Source organism: Motacilla alba, chromosome 3 (genome assembly GCF_015832195.1).
Source record: "Motacilla alba alba isolate MOTALB_02 chromosome 3, Motacilla_alba_V1.0_pri, whole genome shotgun sequence".
Taxonomy (NCBI): Eukaryota; Metazoa; Chordata; class Aves; order Passeriformes; family Motacillidae; genus Motacilla; species Motacilla alba.
The window spans coordinates 25,954,936-25,974,618 of NC_052018.1; the positions used below are offsets into that span (position 1 = coordinate 25,954,936).

Genomic DNA, 19,683 nt, shown 5'->3' on the forward strand with positions numbered 1-19,683 from the left:
GGGAATAGCAGCTGTAGAGCTAAAGTGAGTTCAGGCTAGCATGTATGGAGTGGGCATTTCTGGAAAAGATCTGGTAGCAGTTGATCTTGCTATGGAGCAAGAAACACTCCTACTGTGATTTTTTGGTGCACTCCATTTATTTTCTTTCTCTTTGAGCAGGATGTTCCCTTTTTGAAAATCAGGGGTTTTATGGTGTTTTATGGTGTTTTATGAAACTAAAGTTTGCTGTGGAAAGCTTCTGCCTAAAGGGCTGAAGAAGTGGCAGCCAATATGATATGGTTCTAAATCCTCAAGTCTCTCATTCCTACAGGGAATAAGTTTCTGTATAGTGAATTTAAAAATACTGCCTCTGCAGTATATATCATTACACCCTTTAAAAATGGCATTTTGCTGTAAGTTTTTTCCAGCTTCAGTTACCCTTTGCTGAAGTGTTACTACATTTGCAGAGAGGCCTTGGGGACAAGAACGATTTATATGAAAAAGAAAAGCTTCATTTATATAAATGAAAATGACCGAAGCAGTAAAAATATTCAGTAAATGTACAACACAAAGACAAGCCAATTTCTTGTTCCTTTTTAATCCCCTCACCATTGTCCAGATTGAAGCACCTTCACATAAAGGTGAAAGGTACAGTCTTTTTAGTAGTATTCACACAGTAAAAAATTACTTTATATTACCAACTGCTTGTCCTTGACTCTTCTTAAAGCAAATTGCTCCTGTGACTGTACCAGCTTCTGATATGGAACAAAAAATGAATCATAATTTGTGGTACAAGCCTCTTATGCTCTTTTTTTCAATAACATGGTGGACCTATTTCCTTGATTTCAAGCTTTAACACCATCATTGATATAAGAAGTGATAGTTGACAGCTAACAGCTCTTGTTGCTATTGCATGATAGACCCTGCTGTATTAAAAGGTGAATCCATAGCCAAAACAGATGTGGAAGCTGTGGGACTACAGACTTTGACTGGGAAAACTCTGGTGTCTACCACACATACAACAGTAAAGGATTATATATTTATTGTGGAGAAAGCAAGATGATAGGGAGCAGCACTGTCAAGAGTCTCTGAACCACACTGTGCCAGTACATTACTAGATGCAGCCACACGAAAGAAGAAATCAGATTGCAAGTGGTTTTCTCCTAGAGGGGTTTTTAATGAACACCAATATACCTGCATGCTAGTCATTACAGGTTTGTTGATATGAAAGCTCCTCTTTCAAGTCTTCCTTCCAGAACTCCAAGGTAATCTTTTTCTTTCAGCACCAAGGGAAGAAAGGGAGCTCCTGAGAATGGAAATCTCTATCTTTGGGAACAATCTTAAAAGGCTAGAGTCCTATAGACTACCTCAGCAGTCACACAGAGATTTAGGTAGCTCCTTGGGTAGCAGAAAGGTTGAAAGTTTGATTACCAGGCTGAGTTTCACTGTGAGAACAAGAGAAAAGTGAGTGAGCCTGGTCTTTCTCTGAAAGATTGTGCCAAAAGGGGAAGGAAAGAGAGCCTGGACATATTTCATCTTAAGAAAGTGACATGTATTTCATCTTAAGAAAGTGACATGTTAATGAAATGGAAACTGAGAGGCATTTCAGGTGAAGAACATGCAATAGCTTTGGAGAGAGGAAGGTAATTGGAAGAACTGTGAGAGACTGCCCAAGAGCTGAAGAAAGGTGCAGGGTGGTTGTTGTGTCCTAACACTGATTCCTTTTCCTTTTTTCTCATTCCTGAGAAGAAAAACCCTGTAGAGTCTGACCTTCCTCTTCCCTCAGTGACATCCAGACTTCCATCCAGTGTTTCTGCTCTAGCAGACCACACGCCTTCTGTGTTCTTTTTACTTCTGACCATCTCCAGTGCTATCAGGTGTCAAAGAATATGGTTAAAAAGAAATCCAAACAAGCAGCTTAGTAACTGAGGGCAGAGGGTGGGCTCAGTTTTTCAGGATTTGTTGTTATTGGCAACTTTGCCATTCTTATGTAAGGAGAAATATTTTGTTTTGCTTTCAGAAACTAAAAGTATTTGTTATTGCAGCATGATGGAAACTTAAGAGAGTTTATAGGTGAGGAATCTGAGAGTGCTTGGGCTGAAGGATGCTTTGGGTATGATAGTGTCATAGCTACTTTGCTAAGAAATGTAAAGACATGGGCACAGCCCTTTTAATTACACTGCATATGTCTTCCAAACTGCTATATGCTCCTGTGAATTGGTATTTGCAGCTCACCTTTAGGATATAAAATTAGTTCTTATTATCACAGACAATCAGCACCCGTGGTTTATGCCTGATTGAATTTGCATCTTAGTGTTTTTGCACTGCTTTTTATGCTTCAGATGGACTCTTATTTACTTTATTGTGTTCAATGAGTTATAGAAATGATCCCAGTATTTATTACAGACATAACTGATACATTACTTGAGGCTGTCTTTAAAGATTATTTTTTGATCAACTGCTAGGAGACTCCATAGGTCTAATCTGTTTAAATACAGAATTTTAGTTTGTGGTTTTTTTTCCTTACTGGAGAGTCAGAATGTAACAAGATCATTTAATTTTTAACCTGAAAAATTTCTTTGAATATGGGATCTAAACAGTAACATTTATAGCACAGAGATGGGTACATATGAAGTTGTTTCTTTCTTACTGTTTTACCTATGCATTATTGAAAGCGCAGAAAAATTCAGTGGTCTATCCATGTGGTGATTATCATCACATGCTAAATGTCTTTAAGTAAAGATTCGAGAAAATCACATATTTTTAACTCTTCATTTAGCATTCTGCAAACCTATAATGGAATTTTCCAGAATTGAATAAAAGTCTTTCAACTATGCAAAGAGGGAAAAAATGCAATATTTAAAGGGCAGATCACAATAATGAATGAGTTAAAAATAAAAATATGTATGAATGGCATGTGATTTACATAGAAATATATTATTCCCTTATTATTTTTTATTTATAGTCATTGCTTAGTCCTGGTACTAATCAAGACTCGATCACTTTTTCTTCCCAGTAACTTATTTAACATCTGAATATTGCCCACAATTACTGGACACAGTTTTATGAATTTCTGGTCAATTATTTTGGAAAAGTGGTCAGGAAAATATTAGAAAGAGCTATTCAGATTAGATAGTTAAGATGTATATAACATTAAGTAGTATAATGGTTCAATTTGATTTTTCATTTAACTTTTGGTGTTTTAGAAACAGAAGTTGATTTTGATTCAGAATAAAACAGTTTTATTTTCTGTCAGAAAAAAAATCCTTCACTGCATATGTGTGGAGAGAACACACTGCACAGGAATTTGGATTATTAGCTCTACTCCTTGTTTTCTCAGTGACCTTGGACAACTGTTCAATATTTTGTAGTATGGCTTCCTCACTGGTAGAATGAGACAGGAATACCTCCCTCCCTGGGGTGTTCTGTGATGTAATTAATTGTCTGAGCAGTAAGAGAAAAGTGATATAGATGTGCTGAGCAGAAGACCCAACAGAAGCCAGACATAGCTTTAAAATGAGAACTCTTAAAATGCATTTCTTTAGACAATTCAATTTGTACTGTATTTCTAGTAAGCCTCCACAGAAAGATGGATGGACACAAAATACTACTTGTAAATGTTTGGAAAATTTGTCTTGCACAAGCTAATGACTGAAGCTCAACTAACCTTGACAAATCCAGTATTTCAGCCCAAAAAATTCACACAGAAAAGGTAGCTGCACTTTTCTTGTGTCATAATTGGACAAGTATATACTATTTTAGGCAAAAAAATGCAAGAACAGATTTTTTTTTTAAGGAGAATATGAATTATTTTCACTCTTCTGGTCTCTTTTTGCTTATGCGCAATGTTTGCAAGATACACAGATTTTCTGACTTGACATCTATGCATTTTATTATTTTGTGAGAAGAAGTGGCTCTTTTGAATCACAAATGATGCCTTTCTTATTTGAAATTTGGAGTTTAGAGAAGACAAAAAATGCTTTCAAAACACATGCTCAAACCAATTAAGCTACCTTATACCATTCTAAGTACACTTTATTTTACTAGACCTGCAGTATGAAATATATACAGCTTAAAAACTAGAAATGAATGGACAACCTTGTGGTTTAATAGTCTACTGGCTGAACACGGCCATAGCTCTTCAAAAAACCTCACTACTGATGCTTGATAGTACCTTCTCTTCAGGTGGACTGACAGTTTAAACTGTGTGGCTACTCCAAATTTGTGTAAGGGTTGAGAGCTTCCCTGGCTTTAACTGGTAGTGGAGGATCCCAGAAATCCTCCAGCTGACAGCACTGGAGCAGATAAGTGCTTGTAAAGTCCCCTCTGCAACCCCTCCTTGCAAGTTCAGTATTGACAGCAAGAGTTGCAGTAATGACCACTGGAAAAAAAAGATGTCTTAGAAGGCTTCAGCCACTTTTGTAGTGAGCACCTGCCACAGACAGGGAAGGAGCAGCATCAGAGTACACTGACAACTAGTTTGGGAAACTGCAATGCCAGGAGGAATGAGTCTTACCAGTGTTGTTGTGAGGTGAGTGTGAATGTTACAGTGTAGAAGGAGCTTTATTTTTCACTTATTTTCAGTAAAAATTCATTTTCTATTACTTTATGGTCATGCAACATGAAGCATGCAGTGATATACCTCATCTGGAATTAAATAGATGCACATCAATATTACAGGAATTTTGTGTTAGATTCTCCAGCTCTATAGTTCCCATGGTGCAAGACAGTGAAATTACCATTTGAAATATTACATAGGAAAGTTTTGCATGATTTACTTATTCTTATTCTGTCATAGAAAATGATTTATAATTCAGAAGTAATAGAGGAAGCACAATAAGTTGTTATAAATTAAAACCAGTCTTGTGCTACATGCAGAATTTTTTTCATTTTTGTAGTATAACTGGACTACAAAAGTTTTAGGAGATACAGACAGTTAAAAGAATGTGATGAGTTTAAATATGGGACTTTCTAAAGAATTATAGTCTAATTAAAACATTGCTTTGACAATGCAGCAATAACTCTAGTATCATCCCCACATTAGTCACTGTAGCTGAATTCAAAATGTGCTCCTTTCCCTGCAAACTTTCAAAATCCTGCTCTTATGAAAATCATAAGTCTCCTTTGAGGGAATGAATGCCACTAGACATACAGCTAAGGTGATTCCTCCAGTAAAAGAACTGTTAAAATTTTGCAGAAAATCAAGAAAATGCTTTTGTCAATTTGTTCTGTCCCACAGTAGGAATGCCACTATCAGTAAGTATAGGAATGATTGAAAAGAAGATTAAAGGAGGGCAATTTATTTGGTGTATCTTCTGCCCATATGCAGTAGAAATCTTCAATGCCTCCTGTTTCCAGTGGAATAAAAAAATTGAGTGATGTACAGGAAGACTCAGGAGCACTTCTGAGTTCCCAGGGCTGGGAACTGAGCATGTTCCTCACACTCAGCAAGAGACCAGATGCTTCAATCAGCCCAAAATGAAGATGGTCATGCAGGAGCACGTCACACTCCTCAGAACCATGGCACATGTAGCAAGGTTGCGAGCAGGAACAGGTTGGGGGATATCAGGATCCAGGTGCTGTATCAATATTAGCACACAGTGCACACCAATAGAGATGAACTGCAGAGGAAAACAGCTGACACTGAGGACCTGATATTCACAACACAGCTTCTACAGCTATTTTTTATTTCAGACTGGTTTGAGACTCTGGAAGTGAAATCTCACAAACAGTTGGGATTGCATCTTTTGCTTTAGTTTCAAACTAAAATTTATGTACTTTGAACCCACTCAGTGATGGGGAAAGAAGACCCATAAATGCAGACAAATGGTAAATCTGCTTCTAAAGTACACTCCTGCTCCTGTGCTAGTGTAGAAGCACCCAGCATGTGCTAAAGAGCCAGCCAGGTGCTCTGTCAAGACACCACAAAACATCCACCACAATGGTACAGTCTGTGCCTTATTGCGTCTGAGATGCCTAATTAATAATTAGATGGATTAGGAAGTGGTTGAAAAGTCCCCTCCAGAGGTAGTGGTCAATGGCTCCATGTCCTGATGGACATGAGTGACAAGTGGTGTCCCTCAGGAGTCTGGATTGGGACCAGTGTTATCTAACACCTTTATTGATGACAGAGGCAAAGGGATCGAGTGTACCCTCATCCAGTCTGCAGATGATACTGAGCTGAGTGGTGCTGTTGACACACCTGAAGGACAGGATGGCATCCACAGGGACAAGGACAAGATCCAGAAGTGGCCCAGGGGAATCTCATGCAGTTTAATAAGACCTGGTGCCAGGTTCTGCAATCTCTGGTATCAATCCAGGCTGGGGGATGAGCAGATGGAGAGCAGCCCTGATGGGAAGGACCTGGGGGTAGAGGAGAGGCTGGACATGAGCCCTTTACACTGATACCCCAGAGATCCAGCTGTATCCTGGGCTGCATCAAAAGCAGTGTGGTCAGCAGGGTGAGGGAGGTGATCTTGCCCCTCTGCTCTGCTCTGGTGAGACCCCACCTGCAGTGCTGCATCCAGCTCTGGGGTCCCCTGCACAGGAAGGACATGGACCTGCTGGAGTAAGCCCAGAGGAGGCCACCAAGACCATTAGAGGGATAGAGCAGGTCTTCTACGAGGAAAGGCTACAAGAATTGGGATTGTTCCACCTGGAAAAGAGAAGACTTAAGGGTGAACTAATTGCAGCCTTTCCGTATCTGAAGGAAAATTACAGGAAAGATGGAGAGGGACTTTTTACAAGAACATATAATGACAGAGGAAGGGGAAATAGCTTCAAACAGAAAGAGAGCAACTTAGATTAGATATTAGGAAGAAACTCTTTACTGTGTGGGTTGTGAAGTAATGGGACAGGTTGCCCAGAGAAGTTGTGATTGCTGTATCCATGGCAGCATTCAATGCCAGGCTGGATGGAGCTCTGAGCAACCGGGTCCAGTGAAAGGTGTCTTCATCCATGGCAAGTTGGCTGAAACTACATGATCCTTAGGTACATTCAAATTCAAAGCACTGTATGATTTTGTTATTCATTCCATGATGATTTTAAGACCCAGACACCAAGGAAAGTTTGCTTTGGTACGTTGCCATAATATTTTCTAGGGGACACCAAATGTATACACTCAGATGATATAAATGAAAAATTGGTGTACATTACTAAGACTTTGTTAACTAGTGTTGGTGAAGACATTGTTTGTAATCACAAGCCATGTAAGGTCAAACACTGTAATGATGAGAATCAGACCTACGTCTCTTACATTTGCAAATCAGTCACTATGAATTATTTGACACTTGGTTTCTTACATTTGAATATTTCAATGAGACTATGCTAGAAAAAAATAGGGCAAGAAATCTTTAGCATGCTGAGCTTAATGAACATTAGGAACAATGATCTACAATGCCAAAGTTATTAAAAATGAGGAAGGACCTTGGATTCAACAGTTGAAAAAAACCCCTCATATCTCCATCCGTAGAGCAATTTGTATGAAGTGCTTTTTCAAAATTCGCAAGTATTTTCTCTTAATACATTGTAACACAGCTTCATTTTACTTTGCCATGGTGGGTTTATTTCACATAAGGGTAGCAGTTCCTTGAGTTTCTCCAAGACATGAGCATATTTATGCCTTTTAATGAAGTATGAGAATTCATGTCCCCTAAGGTAACATCTCTTCCATCAAGTTCTTTATCAGAATTCTAGAGGTTTGAACCCTCCATACATGCTTTCCTCCACTAATTTCATCATGATACACTTTTACTTGTTCAGCAGAAACTATTATTGTTACTGTAGAAAAACTTAATTTACTAGATGAAACACTTTTTAGGACGAACATAGAATGAAAAAATAAACAATGTAATAAAAGACTAGTGGAATACTGCTGTACATTTTTAGTTGTTAGATATAAAGGTCTATAAAGAATTTGTGAAGTGCCACCCTGTAGAAGATTACTCAGTAAACTAATTGTTATAACAATTACAAAGCTCTTATATGGAGCGATTGGCAGGGAATTATTTGTGAAATAGTTAAATCATTGTGACAGCATTTTACAACTTAAATGATGTCTTACATTAAAAGGAATTACACCAAACAGTTATACTCTCCAATTTTAATTAAAAATTGAATTATGCTAAAACCAAGTACCCAATTCTTTACAAGTACCTAATGCTAAACTGGAGTAAAATATGCATCCAAAAAAAGGTCATTTAAGACAATCTAAACAGCTGAAAATTTTTGGTGAAGACAAAAAATATTTAAATAATGCCTCCTTAATGCAATGGCAGAACGCCCAGTAAAAGCCTTGCAAGCTTCTCCTGAAAAGCAGTAGTAATGTGACTGGAGTTCATTTATGTCTTCCCTCTTTGTGTAGGTGGCAAGCTGCAGATTAAACCTTCTAACTCTTGCCTAAGGCCTTTGGCAGATGGTGTTATCCTAATTTAATTGTGGTGGTTTAGGAGGTTATAGATTTCAGCCTATCCTTTCACTCTCTGTCTAGGGGTTGTGCTTTTTCAGTAGTAGCACAAGAAGTCTGAGTGTACTGGTGTTCCAGATACTGCAATTCATGACCTGACATAAAAACATAATGGCCATAATTTTCAGGTAATACACAAGGCAGGATATGCACCAGGCTGTGAACTGTGGCATCTGAGGCATGCTCTCGCTACTGTGGCAGCCTCCCTTTGGAAGCAGGGGCAAAGCCTCTTGAACCTTCTGCAGCAGCAACTGGCAGAGCTCACCGCTGGAGTCTCCAGCCTTTGGGAGAGCTAAGACAGAAAGAGCCGCTGATAAAGTTTGGAATGCTCTGATCAGTACAAGGGCAAAACAGGATTCAGATGAAAAAACAGTGAAGCAGGTCATATGTAATGAATACAGCTTCTTGGTTCTGCCTTGTCTGCAAGTCATATACTCTGTTATCTCTCTAATGTGGCCTAATACAACACAGCACTTGAATCAAGAATGTTGCTTCCTCTAAAAAACAAAAAACAGGGAAAAGGAGAAAGAAATGAGAACATGAATTGATAACAAAGGGCTTTTTATTTACAGTGGTCCTTTCCAGGGAAGATGCTTTTTGGAGCTGGGCATGACATTACATATGGGCAGGAAAGATTCTTAGTTACCAAACTTTAGATGTACATTTTATCCTAATCGATTTGTAAGACAAATAATTAAATTCATGTTTTCACTAGATATCTCTTCAGATGACAACAGTGCCAGAAGGGAAACCACAAAATTATTAATGTATGATGACAGCAAAGAATATAAACCTTCTGTTCATAAATTAATCCAATTTCATGCCTTCTCCTTTAAAACATAAGCATCAAGTTAACATGACACTGTTACCTTAGTTTAGACTTATTTGCAGGTATCAAAACCTTCAGTGACAGAAGTATCATAAATGTTTGTTGAGGGTGATTAGAGGTGAGTCTGTTTTACAGTTTTGAAATATTGTACAGTACTTTAAATGACTGATCTTTTATTTTTAAACTGTCTTCTTAAAATATTTCTTTACAACTCCACATGAAGAAGCCTATAAGGGCTACATTCCCAAGATTTTCAGGCCTATGTCCCAAATTTATGTTCCTCAGCCTGGAACAGTGATCCTCAAAATTCTCTAGCAGTAGCTGCATAATTCTGATCTTATAAAAAATTTGTAGGAATCTCACAATTCCTGAGTACTGTATTTCCATGTGCTCAGAGACTGCTGCAGGGAATGCTTTGAAGTGTCTCTACTTTGATCCTTCTGAGAGACTGGGTGACAAGCATGTCAAATCACAACACAGCTTAAGTGTCTAACTTCATGAGGGGGTTCTGTACTGCAAATTTTCATTCATGGAACATCCCTTAGTCATGGAAAGCAGTGTGATTTTACATACGTCCCTGATCTTCCTATTGTGTTCGGAGATGCCTTGGCTGGATTTGGAGGTGATGGAATTCTTACGAACCTTCGCAAAAGAAACTGAGCAAGGAGTTAAGGCAGTTAAGTTACGGATTTTACTGCAGTGAAGTGAATACTTTTAGGAATCCATCTTGCCCAGCTTGACAAGTGACTTAGATTCCTCCTTGGTTAGTACTTCCATCTAATCAGAGATGTGAACTTCCTGGGAATTAAATGGTGCTCAGGTGGGCTCTGCTCTGAAACACCCCTCTAATTTTTGGAACCACACTGTGAAAAATCCATAAATACACAATCTTATGATCTTCTGAGGAAACAGTTTCCCCAATCAGAATTCTCCACAAGTTCTTTTAAAAGAAGCAGAGAAGAACCCATGAGATGTAAACCATCTGCTACTTTTCAGGAGTACAGATAGCAAGGAAAGTCATAGCAGGCAGCTCATTTAGGAGTACTATTGTGCTCTATACTTAAGAAGCTACAGAGAACTCTATTTTATACTTTAAAAAGATTGTAAGTATGAAGTAGCATTATTATTTCATTGAATCTACTTAATGAAAAATGAAAGAAAACCTTCTCAGGATTGAAAACTGTCCTCCCTAAAGGTAAGTTGGAAGCAAGAGGATGCATGGAAGAAAATAAAAAAAAGCCAAGCTAGTAAATTTCTGATAATTCAGACATTGTTATTAGAAAGAATAAGGGAGAAAAGATAAGCTGGTGCACAAAACACCTAGGAGTTGACAACAAGTCTTTATTCATGTACCATTTGTCTGTGGTCTCATTCAGAGTTTGGGAGAATTTTGAATTACAGAGGTGTGCCAGAAAGAATTGTAAAGGAGGAATATAGCCTTGTTATGGAAGGCAAAACAAGGTGTGAAATTGAATTCAAGTGAGAAAAACTTCATTTCTGCAGGATGGTGAAAAATGAAGGGGTAGCTGATTTAATACAGTGGGATGGATTCAGGAGACTCACAATGAATTACAAAACATCCTGAAAAAATAGAGAACTGGAAACAGAGAATTAAGGTAAAGTTAGGTGAGGATGAGAAGGGGTGATAGATCAGATACAGACAGAACATCAGTGTATGCAGCAAGAACTCAGAAACTGAGGAAGTTAAGTATAAATTCCATAGCTCTATAGTTCTGTGTATTCAGATTACCTCTTCAGGTAAATAGTGGTGACTTGGGAATGACAGAAGTTCCTGCACATATTTCCAGGGCATGAAATTGGCAAATTTACTAATCTCCTAAAGCAAGTGAACCAAGAGTAACATAAACAGTTATATATAAATGTATCGGCTATCAGGAAGTAGCAAAATTGCAATTTGAAATATTATTCAACTTTAAGTTTATTCCAGGTATTTGATAGCACAGAGATCTTTGTATGCAAACACCAACTCAGAAAATAGTTCAAGCAAAAATCAAAGCAAGTCCACAGTTATGAGCCATGTATTTTAAGTCTAGCAAAGGAAACTCAGGCATATTGGGTTTGTTTCAGCTGCTGAATGGAAAACAAAAAAAAGGAGCTTCATGCAGAGAATAAAGTTAGCCATGATGCCACTCTGTGAACACTTTGTAAGCCTTAGCTAATTAATCCATTCAAAATCCCTACTGGGAAAACAAGTAATATTCTTCTAGTTTTGCAAATGAGGGATTGGAAGGAAAGTGACACTACTTTAAATGTCTTGCCCAAACACACGGAGATTCAGCATGGTGGAGTGTAATTAAAAGTTAAACAGTGAGTAATTCTTACTGCTGAGCTCATACTATTCTTTTCTGCATTGCCTAAAAGCTTAGCAGTGCATTCAGGACAGCAGTGGAGAGGGCATCTGTAGATGGGAGGACGGATCTTCCACTACAGCTATTAAAAATGTATGTGCAAAAAGGAAGCAAAACAAAGGGTAACTGAACCACTCACACTAATATGGATAGGCTATTATTATTACTTGCCTAGCATTGAAAATGTGCTTGACTGCACACTGTCTCATGCAAATATATTGTGAGAACTGATTGTACGAAAAAATAAGTTATTTCTGATTATGCAATGCAATCATTTTGACAACATCTCACTAATGTCTATTTCTGTACTAATACAAAGGAAACTGCAAGTTAGCATTAGTGACATTTGCTTCACAGCTGCATGAATAAAATTATTTATTTCAAGCAGCAACCCTTATATAACCCCTTAGTGTAACTTTCATTTGCTTCATGCATCATTTCCATCGGCTCTCATTTTCACAATGCTATGGAAGTCACTATGTAGACTTAGGATACTTAAGAAGCAGTAAATCAGGCATGAAAGCTCTGCTGAATATTAGGGTTACTCTTTAAGCTGACTTGTTATTTCAGTGAAAATCTCTGAGTGAGATTCACTGTGCCATCTGATACAATGTACTGATAATTATTATCAGGAAAACATGGTCTAGACTCCAGTTATTGAAATATATCACTAATAGCAAACAACAGATCTGGAAAATTATTTGTACTCATGGGAGCTTCTCTTCCTTTCACTTCTTTTCCTTTCATGCCCCCCTACCCATGAGGAGGAACTGTTCCAGCTCAGACACAGACTCGGTGGGGAAGTGCAAAGGCTACAGCACTCCCTCTACTCATACTGCCTAGTGTGGCATGAGATGCTCCTTCATCTTGGTGCAGGAGGGGTTCCCATGGTGATACAGCACCCTCTCCTTTCCACTTTGATTAAGTCTATACTTCTAAAATTCACAAACCCTGTTAGTTGAAATGATGCACATGACCACAGTAGATGCATAGTATTGTTGGCAAATCAAGCAGACTGAAATTTAACACTGTGAAAATATTCAAATACCAATAGAAACTTTTGTGTTGCTGTTAAACTGACCTGTGACTGTGAGTAACAGACTTTGTAATTTTAATTGAAATTCATCAGTCCAATTTTCTGGTCCTACATCAAAACTCACCCTAAAGTTACACAAATCTATTTTGTTTGGTCTGTGTAAAATGAGAGAAATAAAGAAAAGTGCGTGGAAGTAATTTCTGAATTGCCAGGGACAGATATTTTCCTTTGATTTCACACATTTGCAGAAGATAGAAGAAGCCTTACCGTAGCTGTCATAAGCCTCTTCACTTGTTCCATGACCATAGTCATAATATTCAGGCACACTGTAACAGATTCAGATAGCCATGTCACTATTATCATGGGTAACCAACTCAAAACAAAAACACAGCTCACAAAGTAAAAGCCATTTAAACACTTTGACATGATAGTATAGTCCAGCTAGTTTCAGGCATAGGAAATATTGAAAGTTATGAAAGAAAATGTATCAGTGACAATAAAAGCTATTGTGCAGTACATAACATTTCTTATCTACTCAGCATAAAAAACCAAATTTGATTCTAACGTGGAGACATGAAAAAGACTGAGAGAAATTCTATGTGCAAAAATGAGGTCTGAAAAAAGACTACTGTATCATTCACTGTTGTTAAACCAACAAAAGGGGTGTCATCCTCATTTACCTGTAATTCTAAACATTTATGTGTTACCAAACTCAGTGTGGCTTGTTTTCAACAAAGCTGACTGTATTGTATGGTGTGGAACCTGTAAACAACTTTATCAAAAACACTGACAGGTTTCCAGCTTTGATCCGGAAGAAGAACCATGTTCCCACTGTCAGTAGAGAGAAATTTGATTCTCCACAGTCTATTTCCTTATGTAGTTATTGGACACCCATGGAAAGTTTTATACAGTGATCAATGAAACACAAATTGAAATAAATAGGGGTCTATGAGTGCAAAATCACACTTAACAATCTCAGTCTCACTTTTTCACTGTTTAAAAAAATTAGGTCATATTAACATGTTATAAAAATATTTCAGATAATAGTTATAACTTGACAATCAGCAATTCCCAGCTATTACAAGGAGTGAGCAAAAAATTCAGCCTCTAAGACATAATTAAATGGAAAGGAAATTGTTCATATTTTTGCTTCACTGCTATTATTATTTATAGTTTGCATTTTGTTTTTGGTACCTGGTACCAAATTCAATATCAGGCAACTTCTGTTCTCAGGTAACATGTAAGCATACAAGAATCAGTCTCTGCCCAGAAAAAAATCTGCAAACTCCATGAACTCCACTAGATTGCATTTCTTCAATCTGCAGTGAACCAAACAGAAAATGTAACACTTTCTCTTTTGATAGTTTTTAGTTGTTGTTACTTCTGCTTCTATTTCCCTGGACACTGTGTGAGATAGACTCTTGAAAAATGAATGGAAGCAGGCAAGAAGCTCAATATTGCTATATTTATAACATTATTGCTCAGGCCATTTTCCATATTGGATTATTGTTTAAAAAATATTAGTTTACGCTTGAGAGAGAAGCTTAGTTGACAGTGGATTACAAGTAGAAATATTTCAGAAGTGCAATAGAGATAAACAAGCAATCTACAACAATTATTTTCTTAACCTAATTTTAACTTTGTTCACAAATAGCCTGCAAGCAGATTTTAAATTTCTTGAACTTAATAGCTATCCATAACTATTCTTGGAATAATTTCTGAGAATGATTCACGTTCTCTATCTCACTCGAGAACACTGACTGCATGTATCTGACAACTGATAGTCAAGCTGTTTTGACTTGGGTTATGTCATTCCCTGAATGACTCAGGATAGCTCTCAGAGCTTTTGGCTACAAATATCCATTGATTTGTTTTGGTTTTTGGTTTGTTGTTTTTGGTTTTTTTTTTAAACTGAAAATATAACTATAATTGTGTGCATTAATTCAGTAGTTTAGTCAGAAGTCATTCATGTGAGTGAATTGCAATGACACCAGTATCTCAGAGCAATGAAATTAATTTGTTAAAGCAGTTGCAGAAAATGGACATAAGAATAACATGAATGAAATTAAGTTAACGCTTCAATGAAGACTTTTCCCAATGCCAACCGAGCTCTATAGGACACGATCACTGTCAAGACTTCCCAGTCCAACCATCCAGTCGCTTGAAAATTAATTATTTAAATATACAAACTCTCCTACTGAAATGGTGCAAGAAACAAACAGGAAGAATACATCTTTTATTTGTAGAACACAATAGTCATTCTGAAATGTTTTGCAATTATTTTAGTAGCCAATTAAATGAAATTACAGGATTATGTAAGGTGAAGTAAAACACTGCACCATCAGGGTTAAATAATTTATCCAGTCATAGCTACAAAGCTCATGGCTTAGATGTAAGGAATGACTTGCACTGTTCAGAACAGACACACGACATACCACCCAGCTCTGGCAGACAGCCATATGAAAAACCAATTTTAGAAGCTGCATTTTGGCATATTGCCTGCTTTCCTGGCTAGAGGAGGGTGTTGGGCTAGTGAGTGGTGCTAAAAGAAAAGAAATACAAGAATGCCTATCTTCTGCCAGCAGATAAGACACTAATACTTCTTCCTGATTGGTTTTTGCAAACAAAAGCAGCTACCTCCAAAGGTTAGCTTTAAAAGGAGGCCAATCCAAAGGCCAGTAACTTATCAACAGCAATACTGCTTTCAGTGATCACTGGTGAGGGCCTTGAGCTATTACCCATCAACATAACATCCAGCAGAACACAAGACTTGCAAGAGCAAGTAAAAGATTCATTGCTACATTATTGGTGTTGTACATTTTTATTTGAGAAAGAAACATACAATCATAAAGATAATAAGGATGTGAGATAAAAATCCTGCAGTGAACATTCTGAACTGAAATATACTATCAACAGAATAATAAGTTAATACACAAACAATCATAAAATAAGAAACAATCTGTATTGCACCTACAAAAAGGAAGTAATTTGTTACACACTGTGTATTTGATGTCTGTGAGCATAATACTTAACACATTCTTGAAAACACGTAATTCATAGCACAATACATGATTGTCATCTTAGTCCTCCGACTTTATTTCCCTGAATATAACACCTTTTTCATAGATTTGAGCTAAAATGGCATTTCAAATTCCTTGCCAACTCATATTGAAAAGTGTTTTGAAGAATATGTAAGTAAATAAAACTTATTTCTTACTATGAAATATCAGACTTAAACTCATATTTTGTGGGCCAGACTGCTTATCCATTCATCTGCTTTATTTTAAACCTCTCTGAATATTCACTATAATCTATTATATGCTTTTAGTTGTAGACATTTTCCTCTGTTTTACAGCAAAGTAAACAATGGGCGATATTTATAAAATACATGTGATAGATTATGACTTTACAAACATGATTTTTTTTTTTAAACAATTGAACTACAGAGAGAGGTAGTGCCATTTGCATTATGGCCAACTGAGAAGCAATCAGCAAATGCATTCAGCATAAATAATACTTGTTTATATAATTTTATAGTTCTCAGACTGTTCCTGGAAAATATAGTGATCATGAGTTCTAGAAACCACTGATTCTCTTGGCAGTGCTAATTAGAAACAAAACACCATTATCTATCATTAGCATTCATTACTTTCAAGCAACATGAAGTGTAATTTACTTAAAGTACATGCACCCACCTGAAAGCAGGATGCAACGCATTTTGTAAAGCACATAGGATTAACTCATTACCAACTTTTCAGCTTTTAATTCACTATACTTTAACACTATATTTCTTAAACATAGACGTCTCGATGTACTATGACTTGTATTTTTAGGAACCTTCTACAGGTAGCACTCGAACCTTCTACAGGTAGCACTCATGGAAAAATTTATATACACAGGGGTATGTATCTTAGAAGTACTTTAATTTGGTTTGTACATGAGAAACTCTGATGTTATTTTTCTCTGTAAGAAATATTTACAACACACATATATGACCCTATCCTAATTCCTATTCTGTGGCCAAGGAGATTACATACCCTGGAAATCTTTATAATCTTTACCTATTTATGATTATTGTTTTTAACTTTTCATTTTGGTTAATATTTTTGAACATGTTCATTTTAAAGATTTGAAATCAAAGTTTCCATGAACAGTGACCTGTTCTCTCTCTTCGTGCTGACAAAGCTGGATCAGTTTCCAAAAAAAACCCAAACCCAAACCAGCACAAGATGCTTGTTTTTTAGAGATAAGGGTCCTTTAGTGACTTCCAAGCTGTATTATCTAGGGCTCCTATGATATGATGAAGGCTCAAGTACAGAGACTGTATCTAAACAGCAACCTTTAAAGCCAACAAAGACTTTTAACCTCTCATTAACTGCGACTTTTTCAAATTGGTATTAGTGCAAAAAAATGAATTCCAGTTTGACAGTGTCAACATCCATGGGAAGCCACACAGCTTGCTCAAAAGCCTGTAGACAAGAGTGCTTTAAAGTGGTTTAGGCTGAGAACCACAAACAAAAGTGGTAAGATTGAAGCCACAAAAGCCTGACTCCTGGGTCAACAAGCTACCCAAGGGGAGCGTGATGTTCACCACTCAGAGGTCACTGGGGTTAGGTACAGGAAAACATGACACTAATGAATAGATTGCATTAGCCTTTGATCAGTCTCTTCCTGCACCTGCAGGAAGCTGCTGGCAAGAGACCCTGGGTTATCAATATTACCATCTGGCTCCCTGGCTGCTCTTACAGCTGCAGTAATACAAGGCAGCAGAACATTGCAAGAACTGAAGAAGTACTTCTTGTTCCCTTGTGCTCTTTGGTTGTGTGTGGGTTTTTTTGTTTTGTTCTTCCTTTCTCTCTTTTTGTTCTTCAGGGTTTTTTTTTTGTGAAGGATGCATCTAAGCTTTTATTCTCAAATGTGGTTGCAGACATACAATGAGCTCTCTAAAGCCAAGGCAGAAAGGTACAAGAAAGAGTTTATCTTCTTTAAACATCACTAATTAGTGAATCTGTGCAGATGCATGCTCTGTAGTCTATCCTAAAAGATCTTAAGAAATGGAAAGTCTTTGAGTAAGACCAGTTAATTTAGATTTAGCAGATAATATTTTCTGGTAAAAACATTTTTTTTCTTCCCTAATGGTACTTTTTAACTGGTAGAATATATGTTACTATAAGAGTACTTTACTGGGAAATGTTTGGGAAGAAGCTGGCCAATTTAGAGGCTTTTGATAAATCACTGGAACTATAACTGCCATTAGATAATGATTAGGCTTCTTTTGTGAAATACATGAATTGATTCAAACTAGAGATTCAGTTGATGAAGTTCCATGGTTCAGACTCATAATGAAATAGGCTAAAAACTTGTACACTAGCCTTTGAAGAAGTAAAAATCATTTGAGATACTTCCATCTTTGAGTTGTAGAGATCAACAATGTGACAGTGAACCAATATTGTGGTTTGGGATTGGAAATCTCTGAGGAGGGATTCTCAGCCTTTGACAGTTTGCAATCAGCATCTATACATGGGTCCAGATAAATGAACCTTTATCACTCCTTAGAGATATATCCCAGTCAGGGTTACCTTTAGACAAGATTCTTGAGTCAAGCTACTGCCCAGGATAGTTCACAAGGACCCCTAGAAGTGGGGTTTATTATTTCAGAGGTGGGATTCAATATTTTAGACAAGTCTCTTTTTCACATCCTCAAATGGATCCTGTGTACTCTTGGTCTAAAATTATCTCCTTCTTTCCCTATATAATTTCTGTTCACTAATCTTTGGCGTTTCCAACTTGCAAGATCAATAAGTGGTACAATCAAATATTCAGTTCTTGTGCTAACAGGATGCAGTCTAATGTTACTGCAGTTGTTTTATGTAAGACTGTGCTTGTAAAGATTCTCCCTCCTACACAAGGGAGGGAGCCAGCAGGATTTAACACGCAGTTGGCTGTGAAAGAAAAGCTGTTTACACAAAGCAGTATGCTTCTGTCTGGAAGAGAGGTGAGCAAGATCTGCATTCACGTGAATTAAAATACATGAAATTTTTACAAAATAATATCTCATAGTGGAAATGTGTGAATAAAGAAATAATCCTTTTAGGAATCTGAAACTTACTGGAACATTTTTACTTAATAGAGAATTGTATCTATAGGGAAGATGACAAATCTTTTGAATATAGGAACTTACAGGATTCAGTCTTAAATCACAAATATAGTCCTTTACTCAATACTTCTTTAGAATTAATGGAATAATAGGGTCAGCATTTTAGTGGATAAAGTCTCCCTTTTTCTGAAAGCTCAATTTTGATTGTATCTGATATTTTTAACAGAGGATAATATCTCCATTACCACACTCCTGAATTTATTTAGTACCTTACAACATGCCTGAAGTTAAACTACATTCAACTGTCTCCAGCATTTTTGTATGTTTGATTTTGTGCTACTGAAAATATGAATTTAAAACTATTATAAACAATGAAGGCAGTAAAGTTATACAAGCATAGGTTTGGAGAGCCAACATAATTGCAAGATGACTTCAGTTTCTGAACTTTTTGCAAAATATTAAATACAAACCAATCTGCTATTTAATTTTGCATGGCAGTTTCTATTTATCTATTCTATATTCCACTGTCATTTCTATAGATACAGAATTATGACTAACTATTTCAGCATATAATACCAAATGTCTGCAGACACAGTATTTGCAAAGGGAATTATGCAGCAGCATTTTAGGAATCCTAGACAGTTTTAGAGGAAAAACTTTTCTCTAGTTCAGAGTAGTGAAATTTCACTCAACTTTGCTCATCAAATCAAATAAATGAGAAGTGGCATTTGAAAACAGTTTTTGATGATGAATGCCAGAAGTAGATTGCTGTGAAGATTCATAAAATGTCATATTCTAGGCTTCCTGCCTTGATTGATTTCAACAGATTGGAAATAAAATACAAGGGAATCTTTATTTACGGACAGGCGGATATAAGCACATAGCCAAAATGAAATATGACAAAATATA

The 19,683-nt window shown here is 36.8% G+C and overlaps 1 protein-coding gene across 2 annotated transcripts in view; it reads right to left on the bottom strand.

Moving 5' to 3' along the window:
• KHDRBS2 (KH RNA binding domain containing, signal transduction associated 2) overlaps positions 1 to 19,683 on the bottom strand; it is a 324,652-nt gene that overhangs the window by 24,643 nt on the left and 280,326 nt on the right. For both annotated transcript variants that reach the window (XR_005256157.1, XM_038130241.1), the window contains exon 8: positions 12,945 to 13,003. Coding sequence is in view for 1 of the 2 variants with exons in the window: in XM_038130241.1 (XP_037986169.1) it covers positions 12,945 to 13,003 (59 nt within the window). In the remaining variant the exon portion in view is untranslated. The remainder of the gene's footprint in view (positions 1 to 12,944; positions 13,004 to 19,683) is intronic.